The 19,301-nt window shown below is 41.8% G+C and overlaps 1 protein-coding gene across 1 annotated transcript in view; it reads left to right on the forward strand.

The window, feature by feature from the left end:
- Nucleotides 1-19,301, forward strand: part of LOC126998347 (uncharacterized) — a 178,425-nt gene that overhangs the window by 12,888 nt on the left and 146,236 nt on the right. Inside the window, exon 2 of the mRNA XM_050859858.1 lies at nucleotides 17,957-18,098. Coding sequence (XP_050715815.1) covers nucleotides 17,967-18,098 — 132 coding nt within the window. The 5' untranslated portion in view covers nucleotides 17,957-17,966. The remainder of the gene's footprint in view (nucleotides 1-17,956; nucleotides 18,099-19,301) is intronic.

Below are 19,301 nucleotides of genomic sequence, written 5' to 3' on the forward strand. Positions count from 1 at the left end.
CACGGTACAGAGGAAGGGTCAGACTACCACCAGGGTCCTAAAACTACCCCTGGAAATGCCCACAAATTCCACGAAAGCCTTGTTAAATGTATGTGCTTGGGCGCCGGAAGGTTTGAGAATATGACCCGCTGCTGTTGACAAAGGGAGAACGAGGGAAAAATAAACGTGTGAGTGGTGAGAAAAATATGATAAAAACGGAATAAAAGTGCAAGAAAAGGCGTGTGAATGGTAATATATGTTAATAACGGAAAAAAGATAAGGGGAAAATGAATTTGTGTGTGTGGATGAGAAGGAAATATGACAAAAACGGAATATATGAGAAAAAAATAAGGTGTGGATGTGAATGTAAATGTAAATGTAGGAGGAGATTTTGATAACGGAAAACGAAAGGGAAACATGAATGTCGGTATTAACGCGTGGCTGAGAAGGAAATATATACGATGATAATTAAATAGAAGAGAAAACATGAGAAAAAAATATAAAATGTGAATGGTGAAAAGATATTGATAACGGGGGAAAATGACGAAGGAAAATGAATGTGTGTCAGTGTGTGGGCAAGAAGGGAATGTAATAAAAAAAAAGTGTCAGAATAGTATGAGAAGATATTACTAGCAGGAAAAAGACGAGGGGAAAAATGGATATAGGCCTAAGAGTATGTGTAGATGGTAAAAGATATTAATAACAGGAAAAAAATGAGGGCAAAATGAATGTGTGTGTGTGGGCGAGAAGGGAATGTTATATAAAAAGAGAAAGTGAGTGTGAATAGTAAGAGATGTTACTAGAAGGAAAAAGACGACGGGAAAAATGGATATAAGAGAGAAAGTGTGTCAATGGAAAGAGATATTAATAAGGGAAAGAAGACGAGGGAAAAATGAATGTGTGTGGAGAAATGTGAATGGCAAGGAAATAATAATAATAATAATGGAAAATAAGTGATAAGTAGAGTGGATGGTAAGGAAAGATTTCAATAACGGGAAAGAAGACGCGGGGAAAATGAATGTGTGTGTGGAAATGTGTGAATGGTAAGGAAATATATTAATAATGGACAATAAATGAGATAAATAGAGTGGTAGGGAGAAATTTTAATAACGGGAATAAAACGAAATAAAAATAAATGTGTGTGAGAATATATGAATGGCAAGGAAATAAAATAATAATGGAAAATAAATTAGAAAAAAATAAAGTATGAATATTAGATAAATATTTTAGTTACGGTAAAAGGAAGGAGTATTAATGTGGGTGTATGCGACGTTTGAATAGCTTAAAAAAATGTATTAATAATGGGAAATAAGCGAGAAAATTAAAATGTGTGAATCAATGTGGGAAAAGTGAGGGAAGATTTTAATTACGGGAGCACGAGGAAAAAAAAAGGAATGTAGGTGTACGTAATTTGTGAATGGCAAGGTCATGATTTATTGATAAGGAAATACAAGAGATAAAAATAGTGTAAATTAATATGTGAACAAGGGAGGTTTTGATTACGGAAAAACGAGGAAAAAATAAATGTGGTGGATAAATGTACGAATATATATAACAAAATAGTAAGGAAAGGTATTCGAAACGGGAAACAAGTGCGGATAATAAGTGTTTGAACTGATGTGTGAATGGCAAGGGAAGATTTTAATTAAGGTTAAAAAAACTGCAAAAAGTTATTGTCCCTGTGAATAGTACGGAAATGTATAATTAATAACGGAAAATAAGTGAAGAAAATATGTAACAATCGATATGTGACCAATCAAGACATCATAGGGCGTTTTAGTTGCGTCATTGCCCCTGTGCGCTGCTCCGTATCACCCCTCCCCCTCCTCCCCCCTTACAATATGGCGTTAGGGTCAGCACCATTAGTACAGGTTTGAGCCAGTGTGAGCCAGACGCACACACGCAGCTGCCTACCCATTTATCCTGTTCATGGGAGGATGTAGCAGAAGAGGAGGAGGGGTGTTTAGGCCTACTGATGCTATGTTATTCTTGTCTCTCTCTCTCTCTCTCTCTCTCTCTCTCTCTCTCTCTCTCTCTCTCTCTCAGCCACTAGTTTTCGTTTTTTTCCGCATCATCCTAATTTTTATTTACTTTTTTTTTTTTTCGTTGTGGGTAAATCTCTCGTAGTTTTTCAATAATATCTTCAGTTCCTTCATAGTTGTTTGGTTTTACTGTTATTGTTACTTTTATATTATTTTGTATTCTTTTTCTTGGTCTTGTATATTAATTTTTTTTTTTTAATTCCTCTTGCTTTATCTATTCCCTTATTTTTCCCGTATTTTTCTCTTCCTTATTTTTCATTCTCCATTTCTTTTGTATACTTTTTAGGAGCAGCGAGTAGCGGGCTTTTTTTTATCATTGTTTCCTTTTTTGTGTGCCCTTGAGGTGTCTCCCTTGTAAAAAAAAAAAAAAAAATTGTATACTTTTCCGCGTGGTGGTGGTTTCGCTTCCCGTCACACACACACACACACACACACACACACCGCCATTTTTTCCCCTCTATTTATAGCATGTCTACTCTCTCCTTTCCTCTCCTTGAACGGACTCTCTCACCTTTCCTCTCCCTTTCACCTTTCTGCCCATTGAACCTTCTCCTCACTTCTCTACTCTTATCGACTTCTCTTCCTCCCCCATTCTTCCTCTCTTACCTAATCTCTCTCTCTCTCTCTCTCTCTCTCTCTCTCTCTCTCTCTCTCTCTCTCTCTCTCTCTCTCTCTCATTTACTTTTCTTTTTTCCTCTTCCAGGTTTCTTATCTACTCCTCCCTCATCCTGGTCAGTCCATAGTATAAGAGAGAGAGAGAGAGAGAGAGAGAGAGAGAGAGAGAGAGAGAGAGAGAGAGAGAGAGAGAGAGAGATTGCTTTAAAGGGAGATAGACCAGAACACGTGAGGGAAGCAGACACTGGTTCTCACACCCACGAGAGAGAGAGAGAGAGAGAGAGAGAGAGAGAGAGAGAGAGAGAGAATCCTGTTTGCTGTATTTACACGCCTTATATGGCAGTAATCCCTTTTCTTCCTCCTCCTCCACCTCCTCCTCCTCCACCTCCTCCTTTAGTTCTGCTTCCACTCGGTAACACCTTTAATACCACCTCCGCTTCCTCCAACACCACCTTAATAACTCTCTCTGTGTTGCCTCTTTTCTTCCTGCTTGCTTGCTTTTTTTTTCATATCTTTCTTTTCTTCTTCTTCTTCTTCTTCTACTACTACTACTACTACTACTACTACTACTACTACTACTACTACTACTACTACTACTCAAATCACCAGAAACCTTCCCCTCTGCTAACCACTTTTCCGAACTTTTGCCTTTCCCATCTGCTGATATAATCCCCTTTACTGGCCTAATTCCACTCTGCCTCCCCCCCCCCCCCCCCAACACACACACACACACTCCACCACCATAACCGCGGCCCAACGTATTACCAACCATCATCATCATGCACCACCGTTACTACTGCCACGGTCATCACCACCACCACTACCACTATTGCTGTTAACTACACCAGGCACGAACACTCACCACTATCATACCAACAGCTTGCCAGTTTCACCATGTTCACCATTACTTACTGCATCATTCATCACTACCATTACCATATCAGTCATCTCCACTACACCACCACCACCACCACTATTGTCTCCACCATCATAGCCACCACTTCTGCTACGCCAAACACCCACCACCACTACTACTGTCGCCACCACTTCTATCACCACGCCATTCACCATCACTACCACCATCACCACCATATCAGGATTCTTTCTTTTTCCTCTTCCTCTCCCCCTTTTCTTTTCTTTCTCTCCCTCTCCTCTTTCCCTCTCTTTCCACCTTTCCTTACCCTTTCTTTCTTTACACTTCTCCTTCTCTTCCCCTCTTTCTTCTTTTATTCTTTCTTTACCCTTTTCTTTACCTTTCCCTCCTGCATCATACCTCATAACAAAACACTCCATTACCCATTACACTCAGTCCTCCAGATTTGAGGCTAAAGGGGGGAGGAAGAAGATAAGGTTAAGGGGAGGAAAGGGGGCGAGAAAATGGGGTTGTATTACTTGCACTTGAGATAATAGTGTAGGGGTGGTAGCATAGTGGTAAGGGCGGGAAGGGGGCCATGGAGGGGTTCTACGGGGAGGCTGTGGGAGGTGGGGGGGGGGGTCGGGTCGAACTGGTGAGAACTCGATCTGGAGGTGGTTGTGTCAGTCTTGAGTCTTTTGTCTCCCTCGTGCCAAGCTGACTCAGTGACCTCCCGACGATGGTTGCATGGGTGATGAGCTCCTCCGCTCTTCCTCTACTTTCCCTTCATTTTCTATACATCTCTCGCTTCTTCCCTGGCTTCCCTTATTCGCCGTTCCCTTTCTCTTCTCGTCTTCCCCTTTCTCTTCTTTTCCTTTTCTTATTCCTCTTTCTCTTTCCCTTCCTCTTCTTTTTCACTTCCTCTTCTTTCCCTTCATCTTCTATTCATCTCTCGCTTCTTCCTTGTCTTCTCTTATTCCCCGTTCTCTTTCTCCTCTCGTCTTCCCCTTTCTCTTCTTCTCTTCCTCTTCTTATTCCTTTTCTCTTTCCTTTCCTCTTCTTTTCCACTTTTTCTTCCCTCCTTTCTATTATTCGCCTTTCCGCTTCTTTCCTCCTCTTTTTCCCCGTTCCCTTCCTCTTCTCGTCATCCCTTTCCTCTTCTTTCCTTCTTTCTCTTATTCACCTTCCCCTTTCTCTTCCCCTTCTTCTTTCCCCTTCTTTACTTATTCCTCCGTTCTCTCCTTTTTGTCTCGTGTTTTTCTCCTTTTCATTTTTCAGTTCTTCCATATTTTTTTTTATCTGGTCTTTCTTTTTCCATATATTTTCTTTGTATTTTTACCTCGGTGTTCTTTTTATCTAACTCGTCTTTTTCTTTTTTTATATATTTTTCCTTTAGTATTATTTTTTTTTTAATATCTACCTCGATTTTTCTTTCCTTTATGTAGTTTTATATTTTTTTATCTCATTTTCTCTTTTCTGTATATTTTTTTAATGTTTTTCCTTCCTGTCTTTCTGTTGTCTTTCCCTCTTGTCTTTCTTTTCTTCCTGTTGTCTTTCTCCTCTACCTTCTATATTATCATTTTTTTACTTTTTTTCTTTTTTCTATCTTTTCTAGTCTTCTTTTTTTTACTTATTTTCTTTTTGTTGTCTTTCTCGTTTTTTTTATTTTTTTATCCGCCTTACTTATTATTTGTTTGTTTATTTACTTTTATTCTTTCTCTTTCCTTTCTCATATTTTCTCTCCCCAAGTTCCCCTATCTTATTTTATCTCTTAATCCCGCCTCCGCAGTTCATCCCTATCTCCGTCTCGATTTTTTCCTCTTCAATCATCTTATCTTTCTTTATCTGATATTTTCTTCCTCTTTCATATCTCTATTATCTTGTTTTTTTTTGTAGTTTCTTCCGCTTACTCCATGTCCCTGATTGTATTTTTCCTTTGCTCTCCTCCACACACACACCTCCACCATTCTCTCTCTCTCTCTCTCTCTCTCTCTCTCTCTCTCTCTCTCTCTCTCTCTCTCTCTCTCTCTCTCTCTCTCTCCTATCATTCCATTTCCTCTCACATTTCTCCGCTTTCACCGTCATTTTATAGGTGTGTGTGTGTGTGTGTGTCCCAGGTATACACACACGCACACACATCTCCCAACCGGCGCGACACCTGGTGGGAGTAAAACACGTTGACAATACGAGAGGGGGGAGGGAGAGGGACCGATACCCCCTCCCTTTCTCCCTCCCTTCTGCCTCCCCTTCTTCCCTCCGAAACTTGCCATATGACGAGCGTTTAAAGCGTTTAGATATGTTTTCCCTAAAAAAGCGGAGGATAAGAGGGGACTTAATTGAAGTGTTCAAAATCCTTAATGGATTCGACAACATTAACCCAGATAGTCTATTTCAGAGAGACACCAACACAATAACACGCAGCAACGGTATGAAGTTAAAGGGAAACCGATGTAACACATTGGTGCGCAGAAGTTTTTTTCAATAATAGAGTCGTCGATCACTGGAATAAACTCCCACCGTCAGTAGTTAGCGCACAGAGTATCAATAGCTTCAAGTCTTCATTGGATAAATACTTCAGGGATATAAGATTATACTGACCCTTCTTCGCATGTTTTTAGACAGATTACAGCAAGACCTCAACCTAAATCCATATTAGTCTCCCCCACAACCTAGATTGTAAGTAGCGTAAGTTAACAATAGAGTAAAGCAACAGTTAATGTCCGCGTGACAGATGGAGTGAGGTGTGGGTGCAGTAAGGTGACAGGCTACTGGTGCGTGCCTAGTACCGCCGGTAAAACGAGGATCAAGCCTCCACCTGTGCCCCTGAAACTACACCTCACCCATCGTGAGTATTAGGGGGGATTCTGGGGCTGCCCTGTGTAGGCCACTCGGCCTCTTCAAGTCTCCCTGTGTTTCTATGTTCTTATGTTCTTATGTAATGAAGTAATTTTCCCCCACAGCTTAGGTTACCAGTAGTGTAAGTTAAGGGTAGTAATTTCCTCTTATTTCGCTCTATACTGTAAAATTTCCATGTCCCTTTCTTCCTTAAAGGTACATGGTGTTCTCTTCTAACTATTTCCTGCCGGCACGTTGCCGGAGGGAGAGGTGGGTGGGGAGGAGTCTTCATCTATTCTGTCCAGTTTTACCACACGTAGATTACTAGTAGTAGCGCTAGTAAACAGACACCCTCGCCATAGACCGATAGGTCTTCTGGTGTCTGTTCTTCCTATGTATTCCTATGTATTCCTTCCCTCCTTGACCAGCCTCCCTCCTCCCTCGGTCACATGCCTGCCTTTCATAACTGTACGCTACACTCCTCCTCCTCTTCCTCCTCCTTTCTCTTCTTTTCTTCTTCTTTTCCTTCTTTTTCTCTTTCTTCAATAACGGTGACCAAAAACTTTTTTTTAGCTTCTTACTAACACCATATAAATATAAATAACTGTCCACCGATTGAAGCAAGAGAATGCAGTATAGACCAGGGTACAGACATCGATACGTTTTTTTTTTTTTTTTTAATCAAACCGAGCCATATGCCATTGTTACCACTCAACCTCCTCCTCCTCCTCCTCCTCCTCCTTCCTCCTCCTCCCCCTCCTCCTCTCGTGAGCATCGATTGGTTGGCTGTCCAGGAATCCCCACAAAGAAATATATATACCTCGTCACGCCACTAACGGTTATATAATATTGCTCCTGTTTGTTTTTCTTTCTGTCATTATTAGTGTGTATTTTGGGTAATTATTTTTTTGTATTTTGTTTATTATAGTATATGAATGTTTTGTGTTGCGATATTATTATCATCTTTTTTTTTTTAAGTAATTTTTTTTCTCACCCCACGAACACATTCAGATCATTCTCAATATTCACATTTTCATTATTTACCAAACTACACACGGAATGAAGTCTATTTAAATCACTCACTATTTGTATTACACGATGTTCATGGTCAATTTCTCAAGCCTAAGAAGAAAGCAATACTACACTACGTCACTTTCACAGGAATTAATACGTCGCCTTTCCAAAATAATGTCAAAATGCAAAATAAAGAACGAAAGACAGAAGACAAAATAAAGAACGAAAGAAAGAAACACAAGCAACATTTTGAAACTGTTCGTGGCGTGACAAAATAATTACTCAAATGTGCAAAATAATGACTCCAAAAATAAAAATAAAAAATTGATCACACACCAAAAAATGCAGAAGAAAAAAACGAAAAACGTTTTTTTCTTCTGCATTTTTTATTTACATTTGAAATTAGTTAGTGAAAGTAATAAGGAACTGTTACTTGTTTTGTGTTGCGTGTTGTGTTGTGAATTGGAGAAAAAGTGATATTAGTGAACTGTGAAGTGTTATATGTTGCGGGTGTTGTATTCTGAACAAGGGAGGAGTGATATTAGTGAACTCTGGTGTTATAATGTAGCTTGTGTGTTGTGTCGTATTCTGAACAAGTGAAGAGTGATATTAGTGAACTCTGGTGTTATAATGTAGCTTGTGTGTTGTGTCGTATTCTGAACAAGTGAAGAGTGATATTAGTGAACTCTGGTGTTATAATGTAGCTTGTGTGTTGTGTCGTATTCTGAACAAGTGAAGAATGATATTAGTAAATTCTGGTGTTATAATGTAGCTTGTGTGTTGTGTCGTATTCTGAACAAGTGAAGAGTGATATTAGTGAATTCTGAAGTGTTGTGCGTTGCGTGTGCTAAGTTGTATTGTGAACAGGAGAAACATATTATTGGCTTTTCTTTAGGCTCCTCATTATTCATTTAGTTATTTTGTATTTTAAACCGTGAGTTGCGTGCGCCCCCTTTGACTTCAGCCTTTTGAGAGAAGTAAAAAGACTCGATACCAATCACGATAAGAAAATAGCGAACTGAAAACTGGCTTCTTTGTGCCGGTGCTGCGTGTTCGGATCCGCTGTGTTGTCCGGAATGGTTGGGAATTGGGGAATCGAATACCTCTTGTCCTTTGTGATGATGTGTGGGTGTTGGGTTCGTCTAGAGAGGGAAAGAGAATAAACAAGTGGGAGCGTGGCTAACAAGGGCTTCTGTACACACACACACACACACACACACACACCGTAAACCAACAGCGGAAGACGAGAATGAGAGGGGAAGAGGAAGTGGAAAAATGGAGGAAGTGGAGACGAGAGAGAGAGAGAGAGAGAGAGAGAGAGAGAAGAAGAAATAGAAGAGGGAGGAAAGAAGGGAGTTGAAAGGGAATATTATATAATTGAAAACCTGTCATTTGGTGAGAAACTATGAAAAATGAGCAGTAACAGTGATGAGAGAGAGAGAGAGAGAGAGAGAGAGAGAGAGAGAGAGAGAGAGAAGAATGAATAGAAAAGGGAAGAAAGAAGGGAGATGAAAGGAAATATATAATGGAAAAGCTGTCAATTGGTGAGAAACGATGAAAAATGAGCAGTAATAGTGATGAGAGAGAGAGAGAGAGAGAGAGAGAGGGAAGCCTAATCAGTCTCAGAGAAGGATGGCACGCTGATCCGCCACATCGACCTCCTCTTTGCCTGGTCACGGGTTCGGTTCCTTTTTCTCTTCCATCTCTTCCGTCCCTTGTCTCGAACCTTCCTTCCTTATTTCTGTCCGTCTGTCTCTGTCTGTCTGTCTGTTATACCGCAGCTTTGTGTCCGTGAAGGCATGCTGTGTGTGTGTGTGTGTGTGTGTGTGTGTGTGTCGAGGAGAGTAGTGGTAAGGGAAGCCATGGAGGTGTTCAGAAGGTGTATATTTAGGAGAGAGAGATGCCAAGGTTATACAGGAAAGGAGAGGGAGGGAGATTAGGGAAGGAGGAATGATTTAGGGTGAAGAGAGAGTGTGTGGTTCGGAAAAGAGGGAGGATAAGGAATGAGGGTGTTTTTACTGTCTTTATCGAGCTGTGTAGTGTTCATCTGTGTTGTTGCCATGTTATAGTGGTGTATGGAGTTGCCGATGTTGTGTTATGGGAGAGGTAAATCGCGCTGCATGAACTGAATACGGGAAGGCGAGGTAGATAGGTGTGTGGAATAGTGAAAAGGTTGATCGTAAGGGCATGAGGTAAGAGGAAAAGGGAAGGACAGTTGAGAAAGAAGGGAGAGGAAGAAGAAAACAGTAGGCCTATATGGAAGGCATGAAAGGGAGAGGTGATGGAAGTAGACATGAAAGGATAGATGTGGAGCGATAGGAGGAGGGAAATGTTAGGAGGGTGAAGGAAAAGGTAAAGTAAAAAGCATGGAGAGGAGAGGAGAGGCGATGCACGTAGACAAGAGGTGTGATGTTAGCAATAGAAAGGAGAAAGGAAGAAAAAGGGAAGTCGAAAAAGTAAAAATAAAAAACATGGAGGAGAGAAAGGTGTTGAAAAAGATACAAGTAGCGATAATGAAGAATGAAGCAAAAAATGTAAAAAAAACTATCTGAGATCAAACCACGCACTGTAACTTTCCTCATATATCATTCCTACCAGTGACGTAGATAACAATCGCATATAACCTACCTCGTAAACCCCATCAGTCAAGGATAATCCTATAGCATCACAACACCGCCACAGCTGCCATCCAACCACCTATTCATTTCGCGTTTGATCAATGAGTGAAGAAAAGACAATAACCGGGTGAGGAGGAGGCGCAAAAGATAGGATAGTGGTGACCTTGAGTGTCGTGTGTCGTGGCGAGCTGGTGACCTTGTGCTGGCAAAGGTGTATAAACCCGTAACTTTTTTTTTTCCTTGGGACCCAACTACGACTGTTCCAAACGTCATCGCCTCGCGCGTTGGTCCGCTAGGGAACGTTTGGCAGGAGGGCATGATAAAACTTTGGCATTGCTGTGTTGTGGCGTGCCCGAGGGATGTGTTGTTGGGTTGAGTTGGGTTGCTGTACTGTCATGTGTTGTTATGTGTTGGGTAGTGCTGTGTCTTGTGTGGTTCTGTCTTAAGATGTGTTCTGATTGTTTCTTGCGATGTTGTGTTGCTTGGGTTGTGTTGTCATGTGCTGTCGTGTCCGAGTGTTGTTGGGTTGAGCTTTGTGTTGTGTTATGTTGTGTCACCCTTTCATGTGTTGTAATAGTATCGTAGTGTCGTGATTCGTCCACATAAACTCCGAACCTCCATGTTGTGTTGTGCTGTCCTGTGTTGGTGTTGTGTTCTTTACTTTAGGTGTTGTTATATAGTGTTTTACGGAGCTACGATGTGTTTTTTTCTGTGCCCTCTAATTTTGTGTTGTGTTGTGTTCATTCTTGCGATATTTTTAAGTGTTGTACTGAGCTGCATTGTGTTGCTTTCTGCTGCTGTCATGTTGTTCTGTTCTTTCCTGGGGTGTTGTTATATTGTGTCGTATTGAGTTGCGTTGTGTTATTTTCCTTGGTTTGTCTCGCTGTTATACTGTACTGTTTTGTGCTGTGTTTAGGTATATGTTGGTCTGTGCTTGTGCTGGTCTGTGTTGTATTGTTATGCTGTGATGTAATACTGTGTTGCGTTGGATGGGTCTGTTGTGTTGTGTTGGGCTGATGCGTAGGCCAAAAATTAATCCCCCCCCCCCCCCCCCCCATCCTCTCATCTACGTACCTATCCACTCATGTCACTCCTTTCACAAGTTCAAGGGGAGGAGAGTTTATTGGCATAGCTCCTCGACACCTGCGTAAAGATACTCTATCTCCCACGTCCTGAATTTCATATCCACACAGATGTACGCGGAAGGTATTTAAATGTGGTTAAGAGTATATTTTGCGCAGTGGCTCCGCAATAACACACACTTGTTTAAATATTGTCCATCATACGTCATTATGTACTCGAGAGGTTGCCATATGTGTGTGTGTGTGTGTGTGTGTGTGTGTGTGTGTAATTAGCGCCGTAGAAAATAATTAATGGTATACTTTTTCTTCCTATTTTTGGGGCCTTCCTTATCATCAGCCATCAACACGCATGGACCCAGGCGATCACACACACACACACACACACACACACACACACACACACACACACACACACACACACACACACACACACACACACACACACAGGGGGGGGGGGTAGCGATCAGGAAGTGGGCTAGGTTAGGTTAGGCGAGAGAGTATGTTCGCAAAATCAATTTCAGCTGATTATTAAAGTTGACAGTGGCAGCGGGACGACCCCTCTTACCTTACTCACAGGTCTTAGGGGACATGCTGCTGATGATGATGAGGAGGAGGAGGAGGAGGAGAGTGATGGCGTATTGAAACGGGGAAATGATATGCGAAAAATTGTAAGATTAGAAATGTGTTCTGTTTTGTTATGAAGAGAGATTTACATAGATTTACATAGAAACTCAGACCACACAGACCCCATGATCCAGACTAGGTGGTGTGCTTAAACCGAAGTGATTCTACATTAATCAGAAGGCTCCAAAACGTTACATTTCAGCTCTAGTTAATATTAAGTTGAAGGAAGTGACGGCCGAGCTTGTTTTTGAAGGAGTCAATCGTGTTACACTGACTGACGGTGGGAGCTTATTCTATTCTCGCACTACAACGTTAGTGAAGAAAAATTTGGTGCAGTTTGAATTTACTTGTCTACATTTGAGTTTTACGCCATTGTTCCTCGTACGCAAAGTGTAATCAATCATAAACAATGTTGATCTATCTACATTCGTGAAACCATTAAGTATTTTAAAACATTCGATCAGTTTTCCTCGGAGGCGGCGTTTCTCAAGAGAGAACATGTTAAGGGTGGAAAGCCTTTCTTCGTAAGATTTGTTGCGCAAGGAAGGGATCATTTTTGTTGCCCGACGCTGAACACCTTCTAATTTAGCAATTTCCTTTGCATGGTGGGGAGACCAAAACTGTACCGCATATTCCAAGTGGGGTCTGACTAAACTATTGTAGAGTGTAAGTATTACATCTTTATTCTTGAACAAAAAGTTTCCTTTAATGAAGCCCAACATTCTGTTCGCTTTATTTGCTGCATCGATTCATTGCTGTGAGAATTTGAGGTTTAACGCGATTTTGACCTTCAAGTCCTTAACGCATTGAACGCTTTCAAGTTTAACGCCGAGAGAGAGAGAGAGAGAGAGAGAGAGAGAGTCATGTTCCAGCTAGTTTCTTTCCTTCCTAATATCCTGATCCGCCGGTAATGATCCTTGTATTATTATTTCCTCTTCCTTCTCCTCCTCCTCCTGTTTCTGCTCCTCCTCGTCCTACTTCTTCCCCTCTTATTCCTCCTCCTTCTGCTTCCTCTCGTTTCTTCCTCCTGTTTCCTCCTCCCGTTTCTCTTCTCAGTTTGATTTTTTCCTCCTGTCCAACTCGATTACACGGTTGCCTCTCAGTCTAGCTCCAGCCATTATCCCTCGTCTCTCTCTCTCTCTCTCTCTCTCTCTCTCTCTCTCTCTCTCTCTCTCTCTCTCTCTCTCGTATGGGGAAGCCCGTTTTAAGTTGTTGCGTTACTCTTTTTTTAGTTGGACGTGTGAAGGTTCTCTGATAGGTGGTATTACGAGGGTTTCCTGTGTGTGTGTGTGTGTGTGTGTGTGTTAGGTTTAGTTTCGATGATATATTATGAAGGAAAATTTGCGATGTTTAGGGGTTGTTGTAAATTTTGTTGGTCCTGCAGTGTGTAAGATGAGGGTTCCAATAATGATTCTCTCTCTCTCTCTCTCTCTCTCTCTCTCTCTCTCTCTCTCTCTCTCTCTCTCTCTCTCTCTTGTTGTTGTAAATTTTGTTGGTCCTGCAGTGTGTAAGAGGAGGGTTCCAATAATAATTCTCTCTCTCTCTCTCTCTCTCTCTCTCTCTCTCTCTCTCTCTCTCTCTCTCTCTCTCTCTCTCTCTCTCTCTCTCTCTCTCTCTCTCTCTCTCTCTCTCTCTCTCTCTCTCTCTCTCTCTCTCTCATAAAACTAGGACAGCTTCACCTCTTCCTGTCACAAACAAAAGTTATCATCGTTCACCAGACACACACACACACACACACACACACACACACACCTTGCCTCTCATTTCCTTTCTCCTGCTTTCTTCTCTCACTTTCTTTTGTCTGTCACGCTTTCCACAGTTTTACTCCTCGTTTCTCTTCCCCAGTCAGTTGCTTTTATTCTTTTCCATTCTTTTATTTTGCCTGTCTTATTTTTTTATATTTTTTTTACACGAAAACAAATGAAAGTCTGGATAGTTTGAAAGGTTTATCATACATACTTTTTTTTTCTTTTATTGCCGTTTTTTTTTTGTGTATGTATCTGTCATTTTTTGGGTCCGTGTCACTGTCTTGTCCTTGTATGTGTTTGTCTGTGATTTTCTCTCTCTCTCTCTCTCTCTCTCTCTCTCTCTCTCTCTCTCTCTCTCTCTCTCTCTCTCTCTCTCTCTCTCTCTCTCTCTCTCTCTCTCTCTCTCTCTCTCTCTCTCTCTCTCTCTCTCTCTCTCTCTCTCTCGTTTCTTAGCTTTCCTCTTATACCTCGTCTTGCTTTCCAGTCCGACGCCACACACTCCTCCTCTCTATGTTTTCCTCCTCTAAAGCCAGACAGACAGACTAACCTCGGCGCCTCCTTCTCGCCCCACTTCTCTTTCTCCATCTTTCCCTTCTTTCTCTCCCCTTTCCAAGTTTCCCTGCCCTCCTACCTTCCCTTTACTTTTACCCTCTCTCTTCTTACCCTCATATCTCCTCTCTCCCTTGTTACCCTTCCTCCCTACCTTCCCTTTCTCTCCTCTAATCCCTCATTCACCCTTCTACTTCTTTGTTCTTCCTTCTTTTTTTCTACCCTTTAATGTGCTTTCCTTCCCGTCCCAGTTAGTCATTCACTCCATATATTCTCTTTATTTACCTTTTCCTCCTCACTGCTTCTTCTCTTTTTACCCTTCATTTCTCTCTTCCACCACATCCCTCTCCTTTATGTAACTTCCTTTTCCATCATTCTACTTCCCTCTCCTCTCTACCCCGTGTTGTACCTCCTTTCCCTCTTACCTCCCTTCCTCCGTCTTGTTAATCCTTTTTCTCTTCTACTTTCCTCTCTAATTTTTTCCTCGTCTTTCCCCCCAACTCCACGATTCATACCTCCTTTTCTTTCTTCCACCTCCCTTTCCTCCATCCCTTGCCTGCGTACCTGCCTGTTATTTCTTAGTAATCTTCAGACAATACCTGCCATCTTACCTTTTGTTACCTCGTGTCTGTCTTCTCCTTTCCTATTCTCTCTTTGCATGCCGGTTTGTTTGTCATTGCCTGTATCTGTTTGTATCTGTATCTACTGCTCTCCCTCTCCTTCCTATCGTTGCCTCTGTATGTGTGTGTGTGTGTGTGTGTGTGTGTGTGTGTGTGTGTGTGTGTGTGTGTGTGCATAGGTTGTTTGGATAAGTACTAGGTATGTTTGAACACGTCTGCTTATTCTCTTACACACACACACACACACACACACACACACACACACACACACACACACTTTCCCCTTCATTTTTGCTCCAATTTTTTACTCCTACCTCCATGTACCTTCAATGTTCTTTTTTTTTCCTTCACAGTGAAACCCCCTTTTTTTTTTTCCCTCCCTACCCTGCTGAACTTCTTACTCTCTCCTTTCCCTTTCCGCCCTTTCAAATCCTCCCTTGCTGTCTTTTTTTTTTTTTTACTTCCTCGCTTTGTATCTTTATTCCCCCTTTCGCTTTCTCTCCTTAAACCAGTCTTTTTTTTTTTTTTATCCTTTCACTTCGCCTCCACATGCAGCAGTCACCATCACCATCACCCCCCCTCCTCCTCCTCCTCCTCCTCCTTTCTCTTTTCTCTTTTCTACTTGGTGATGGAGGAGAAAAATAGAGGGAGAGGAGGAGGAGGAGGAGGAGGAGGAGGAGGAGACACGTGTAAATGACTAATGGAAGCTTAATATTGACACTTTCTCTGTCTGATTGTTTGTCTGTTTTCGTCTGTGCTTATTCTCTCTCTCTCTCTCTCTCTCTCTCTCTCTCTCTCTCTCTCTCTCTCTCTCTCTCTCTCTCTCTCTCTCTCTCTCTCTCTCTGTATCTATCTATCTATTTATCTATCTATATCACGTGTCCCTTTCGCCCTTCCTTCCCTAGACCACCTCCTCCCCTTCTTCCCTCTCTCCGTCCCCAAACCTGTTCTCCTTCGCTTGTGTAAGTTTCCTCCCCCTCGTGATGGCTCTGGCGCTGTGGTCTGCGTCAGTCTGGCCTCTTGCCGCACTTCACTGTCCCCTGTCACCTGAGATGCCCTTCTGTATCTGTTTGAAACTTCGAGGCTCAAATCAAACATTTCGGGGCATACACACCCACATTTGATAGGGCTTTTAGTGGAGGTTGTGGGTATTTACACGAGTAGTTTAATGAGCCTACTGATAGTCTGACGAGGCTTCTGCACCATAAATGTGAAAAACAATCAAGAGAACCTGAGTGACGTATCTCCTTTGTGACCTTTGGAAATGTTTGTTGTGAGAGCCGAAAGCGTCTGAGAATCGAGCGTCTGAGACTTAGGGTCGTATTATAAAACATTTCGCCGCCCAAGAACACAAATTTGCCAAGGCTTTCTTAGGAGTTGTGGGCATTTCCAGGAGTAGATTTATGGCCCTGGTGGTAGTGTGACCCTTCCTTTGTACCGTGAACCTAAAGAAACACTCATTAGAACCCGATTGACCCCCTCTTTGACCCTTAGAAATAGCTGATGTGAGAGAAGGGAAATAGCTGATGTGAGAGAAGGGAAAGTGTCTTATATAAATACCGACCTTAATCTTTTCTGTCGAGTTATTGTCTGCATGATTAGGTCAGTCATTTTTAGCATTAGCGTGTTGCATTGTGGTTTAACGGTTTATTTTTTTCGCTTGTATCAGGCTTTTAGCATACGTTGTGATTTCTATAATATGTATCGCTTCACACAATTTTTTTTTTCACCAAATATTTCCTCCCATGCGTCGTTTGACATGTCGGAAGCTTTTGTAAATAATAAAGTTTTCCATCCTAAACCCATCCAATTGTTTGGTGTTTGTTGGTTTTCCTTCATACCTTTTCTTTGGTGTATGGTGGTGGTTGTTTTGATATTGTGCTAAATAGTCTCGATATGTTTTGCACAATTGAAATAATGCAATACTATTTGTTAGTACAGTTGACCTGGAAAACTGAACAGACAACAGTGAATGAGCCCCTGTGCCAGAGCGACTGGAGCCACTAGACTGTTGAGCTACTTCGTTACGAACACTTCGTAAGAGAGATACTTGATGGAGAACACAATTACTATGCAACGCTCATCTGATATGTTCTACTCTTGTATCTCATCAGCGAAGGGACCATATTTATCTTTGTCACGTCGATAGGTTTCCGCAAATCACATTCAATGACCTGCTCGTGGAAGGACGTCACCCTGAAGAGGGCAGATCAACCTGTCACCTCCCTTTATACGTCCTGTTGCGCACGGAAAGGTCAGGCTTGTCACCTCCCTTCATACGGCTTGTTGCCCAAGGGAGGGTCGTTCTCTTCGGCCGTGTGGGGCAGACCCGGGTTTCGCAATATTCTTCTCCTTGTCAAGTGGGAAAACCCCAAAGTGCCCCGCACCGCTGAACCAGTAGTAATATTACATTTGTCCTGTCCAGTAATTTTCCGTCAAAAAATTCTTTCAATAATAAGTGTTTACCTTCAAAAGTATGGTTTTTCATATACCTTTCATGACGAAGAACTCCTTCCTGCGTACCTGGGAAGATGATTTGCTGCCTTGTTGATTTACCGAGCTGAAGTTTGTGGTGACGGCAGCACTTGTTGACGCAAGGCACGAGTTATACTTCCAGTCAATCTGTTGCCTCTCAAATAGGTTCCCTGTAGCTAAGATTTACATGTGAAAGGCTTTTTAAACGTTTAAAGGGGGTTATATAATATTCACACACACACACACACACACACACACACACATACATACATACACATTATCTCTCTCTCTCTCTCTCTCTCTCTCTCTCTCTCTCTCTCTCTCTCGCGCGCGCCCTTGCCTACGTGCGTGCGCGCGTGTGTCCGCTGTTGTGAGTTCTTGGGAGAAGTCTGTATTATCATTGAGTTCTAGGAAGTATTTTTCGTGGGGTAGTGAACTCTAGGAATAATTTATTGTTGCACTGTCATAGGGAGAAATAAATGTGTATTGTGTGTTGCCGAGAAAATAGAGCAGGTTATGTGTTGCAGCGTTGAACAAAGAGTATGTTGCGTTTTGCAATTTATGACAGGAGCATGTTTTAAGGTTGCAAAAAGTATGAGAGTTGGATGTGTTGCAGCGAGGGAAAAAAATAGGTTGTGTGTTGCAACCAGTGGCACGTACATGTCTCAAATGTTGCAACCAGAGGCAGGGACATGTCTCAAATGTTGCAACCAGAGGCAGGGACATGTCTCAAATGTTGCAACCAGAGGCAGGGACATGTCTCAAATGTTGCAACCAGAGGCAGGGACATGTCTCAAATGTTGCAACCAGAGGCAGGGACATGTCTCAAATGTTGCAACAAGTATGAGAGTAAGTTGTGTAACGCAGCAGATAACCGAGAACGTGTTTCCTTCCCGTTGCAGGCGCGGCACCATGGGCGTGGTGAGCGAGGTGCGGGAGCCGTGGGACTACCCCCCGGCGCAGGGCCTCTACGACCCCTCGCGGGAGACGGCGGCGTGCGGCGTGGGCTTCATCGTCAACATCGATGGCGTGGCCTCCGCCAAGGTAAGGAGCCGACCAGCCTTGTGTTGATGAAGAAGCTCCTGTCAATGACGATGCTTAACCTTTGTAATTTTATTTTTTTATTTTTTTATCCTAATCTCTGCATACATACTTTAAACATTATCTTATTATTTTTTTTTATTATTTTTGTTGTTTCACAATCTATGTATACTGAATCATCCTGCTTTATTCTTAGGACCATACTTGTTTTCCTTTTTTTTTGTGCCCCAATCTCTGTACACAAGACAATTCCTTACTCTGCGTGGCTCAGTATTTCACCATTTTTCACGTTTTCCCTCATACCTGTGACGCAGGTGTTTATCGTAAATCAATAAGGACCTAACCTTTTAATTAATTAGTACCTCACCGTCTAATTGATCAGTACTTCACCTTTGTATTCAAACTTTAATTTTTTCTTGTTAACGCGTCTTTTTACCTTGCATTAATTAGCGCTTCACATTTTTTATAACAATTCTTCATTTCTTTATCACTGACGGTGTTTTTTACTTTTATTAATCGGCGTCTCACTTTTTTTTTTTTTTTTTTTTTACTCTTCCTTACATCTTATTAATCCCGATGCTTCGTTTTCGTTTTGAATCAAAATTCCTCTCTGTTTTCATTATTTTCTTCATCCTTCATTCCTCTTTCCTTCCACTTTTTTTTTTTTATTCTACTGTGTGTTAACTGTGTACGTTTTGTGTAGATAATTCATATCCGCTTGTCATTCTCTCTCTCTATCTCTTCCGTTCTTTCTTCTTTATCTCCACTTTTCCTGGAATACAAACTTTATTTACAGTTACATCACTTTTTCCTTATGTTTTAATTATCCGTGTCTCTCCCCATTTCCTGTTTTTTTTCCTTTATCTAATGTGTCCGTCAAAATTTTAATGAGGTCGCTCTGTTTATCGGCCATGAACTTACCCGTATCCGGTGCAACGCTGTGATTGCTCTCTCCTATCCCGCGGCGCCTCATGACCCTGACACCTCCACTACCCTAAATCAATCAATCAGTCAATCAATCAATTAATCAGTCTCTGGGTCACGCCTCTTTCGTTCCATCCATGACTAATTTTTATGGAAGAATATTAAAAAAAAAGCGTAAATCGGTCTGAAAATACAAGGGACGAAGTTGAGTCCTGCACACTACCGCCTCGTCCATTATGTCATGAGTCAGAGAAAGTCCTGAACAACGAATGAAAAGGTGAT

Source organism: Eriocheir sinensis, chromosome 14, assembly GCF_024679095.1.
Source record: "Eriocheir sinensis breed Jianghai 21 chromosome 14, ASM2467909v1, whole genome shotgun sequence".
Classification (NCBI taxonomy): Eukaryota; Metazoa; Arthropoda; class Malacostraca; order Decapoda; family Varunidae; genus Eriocheir; species Eriocheir sinensis.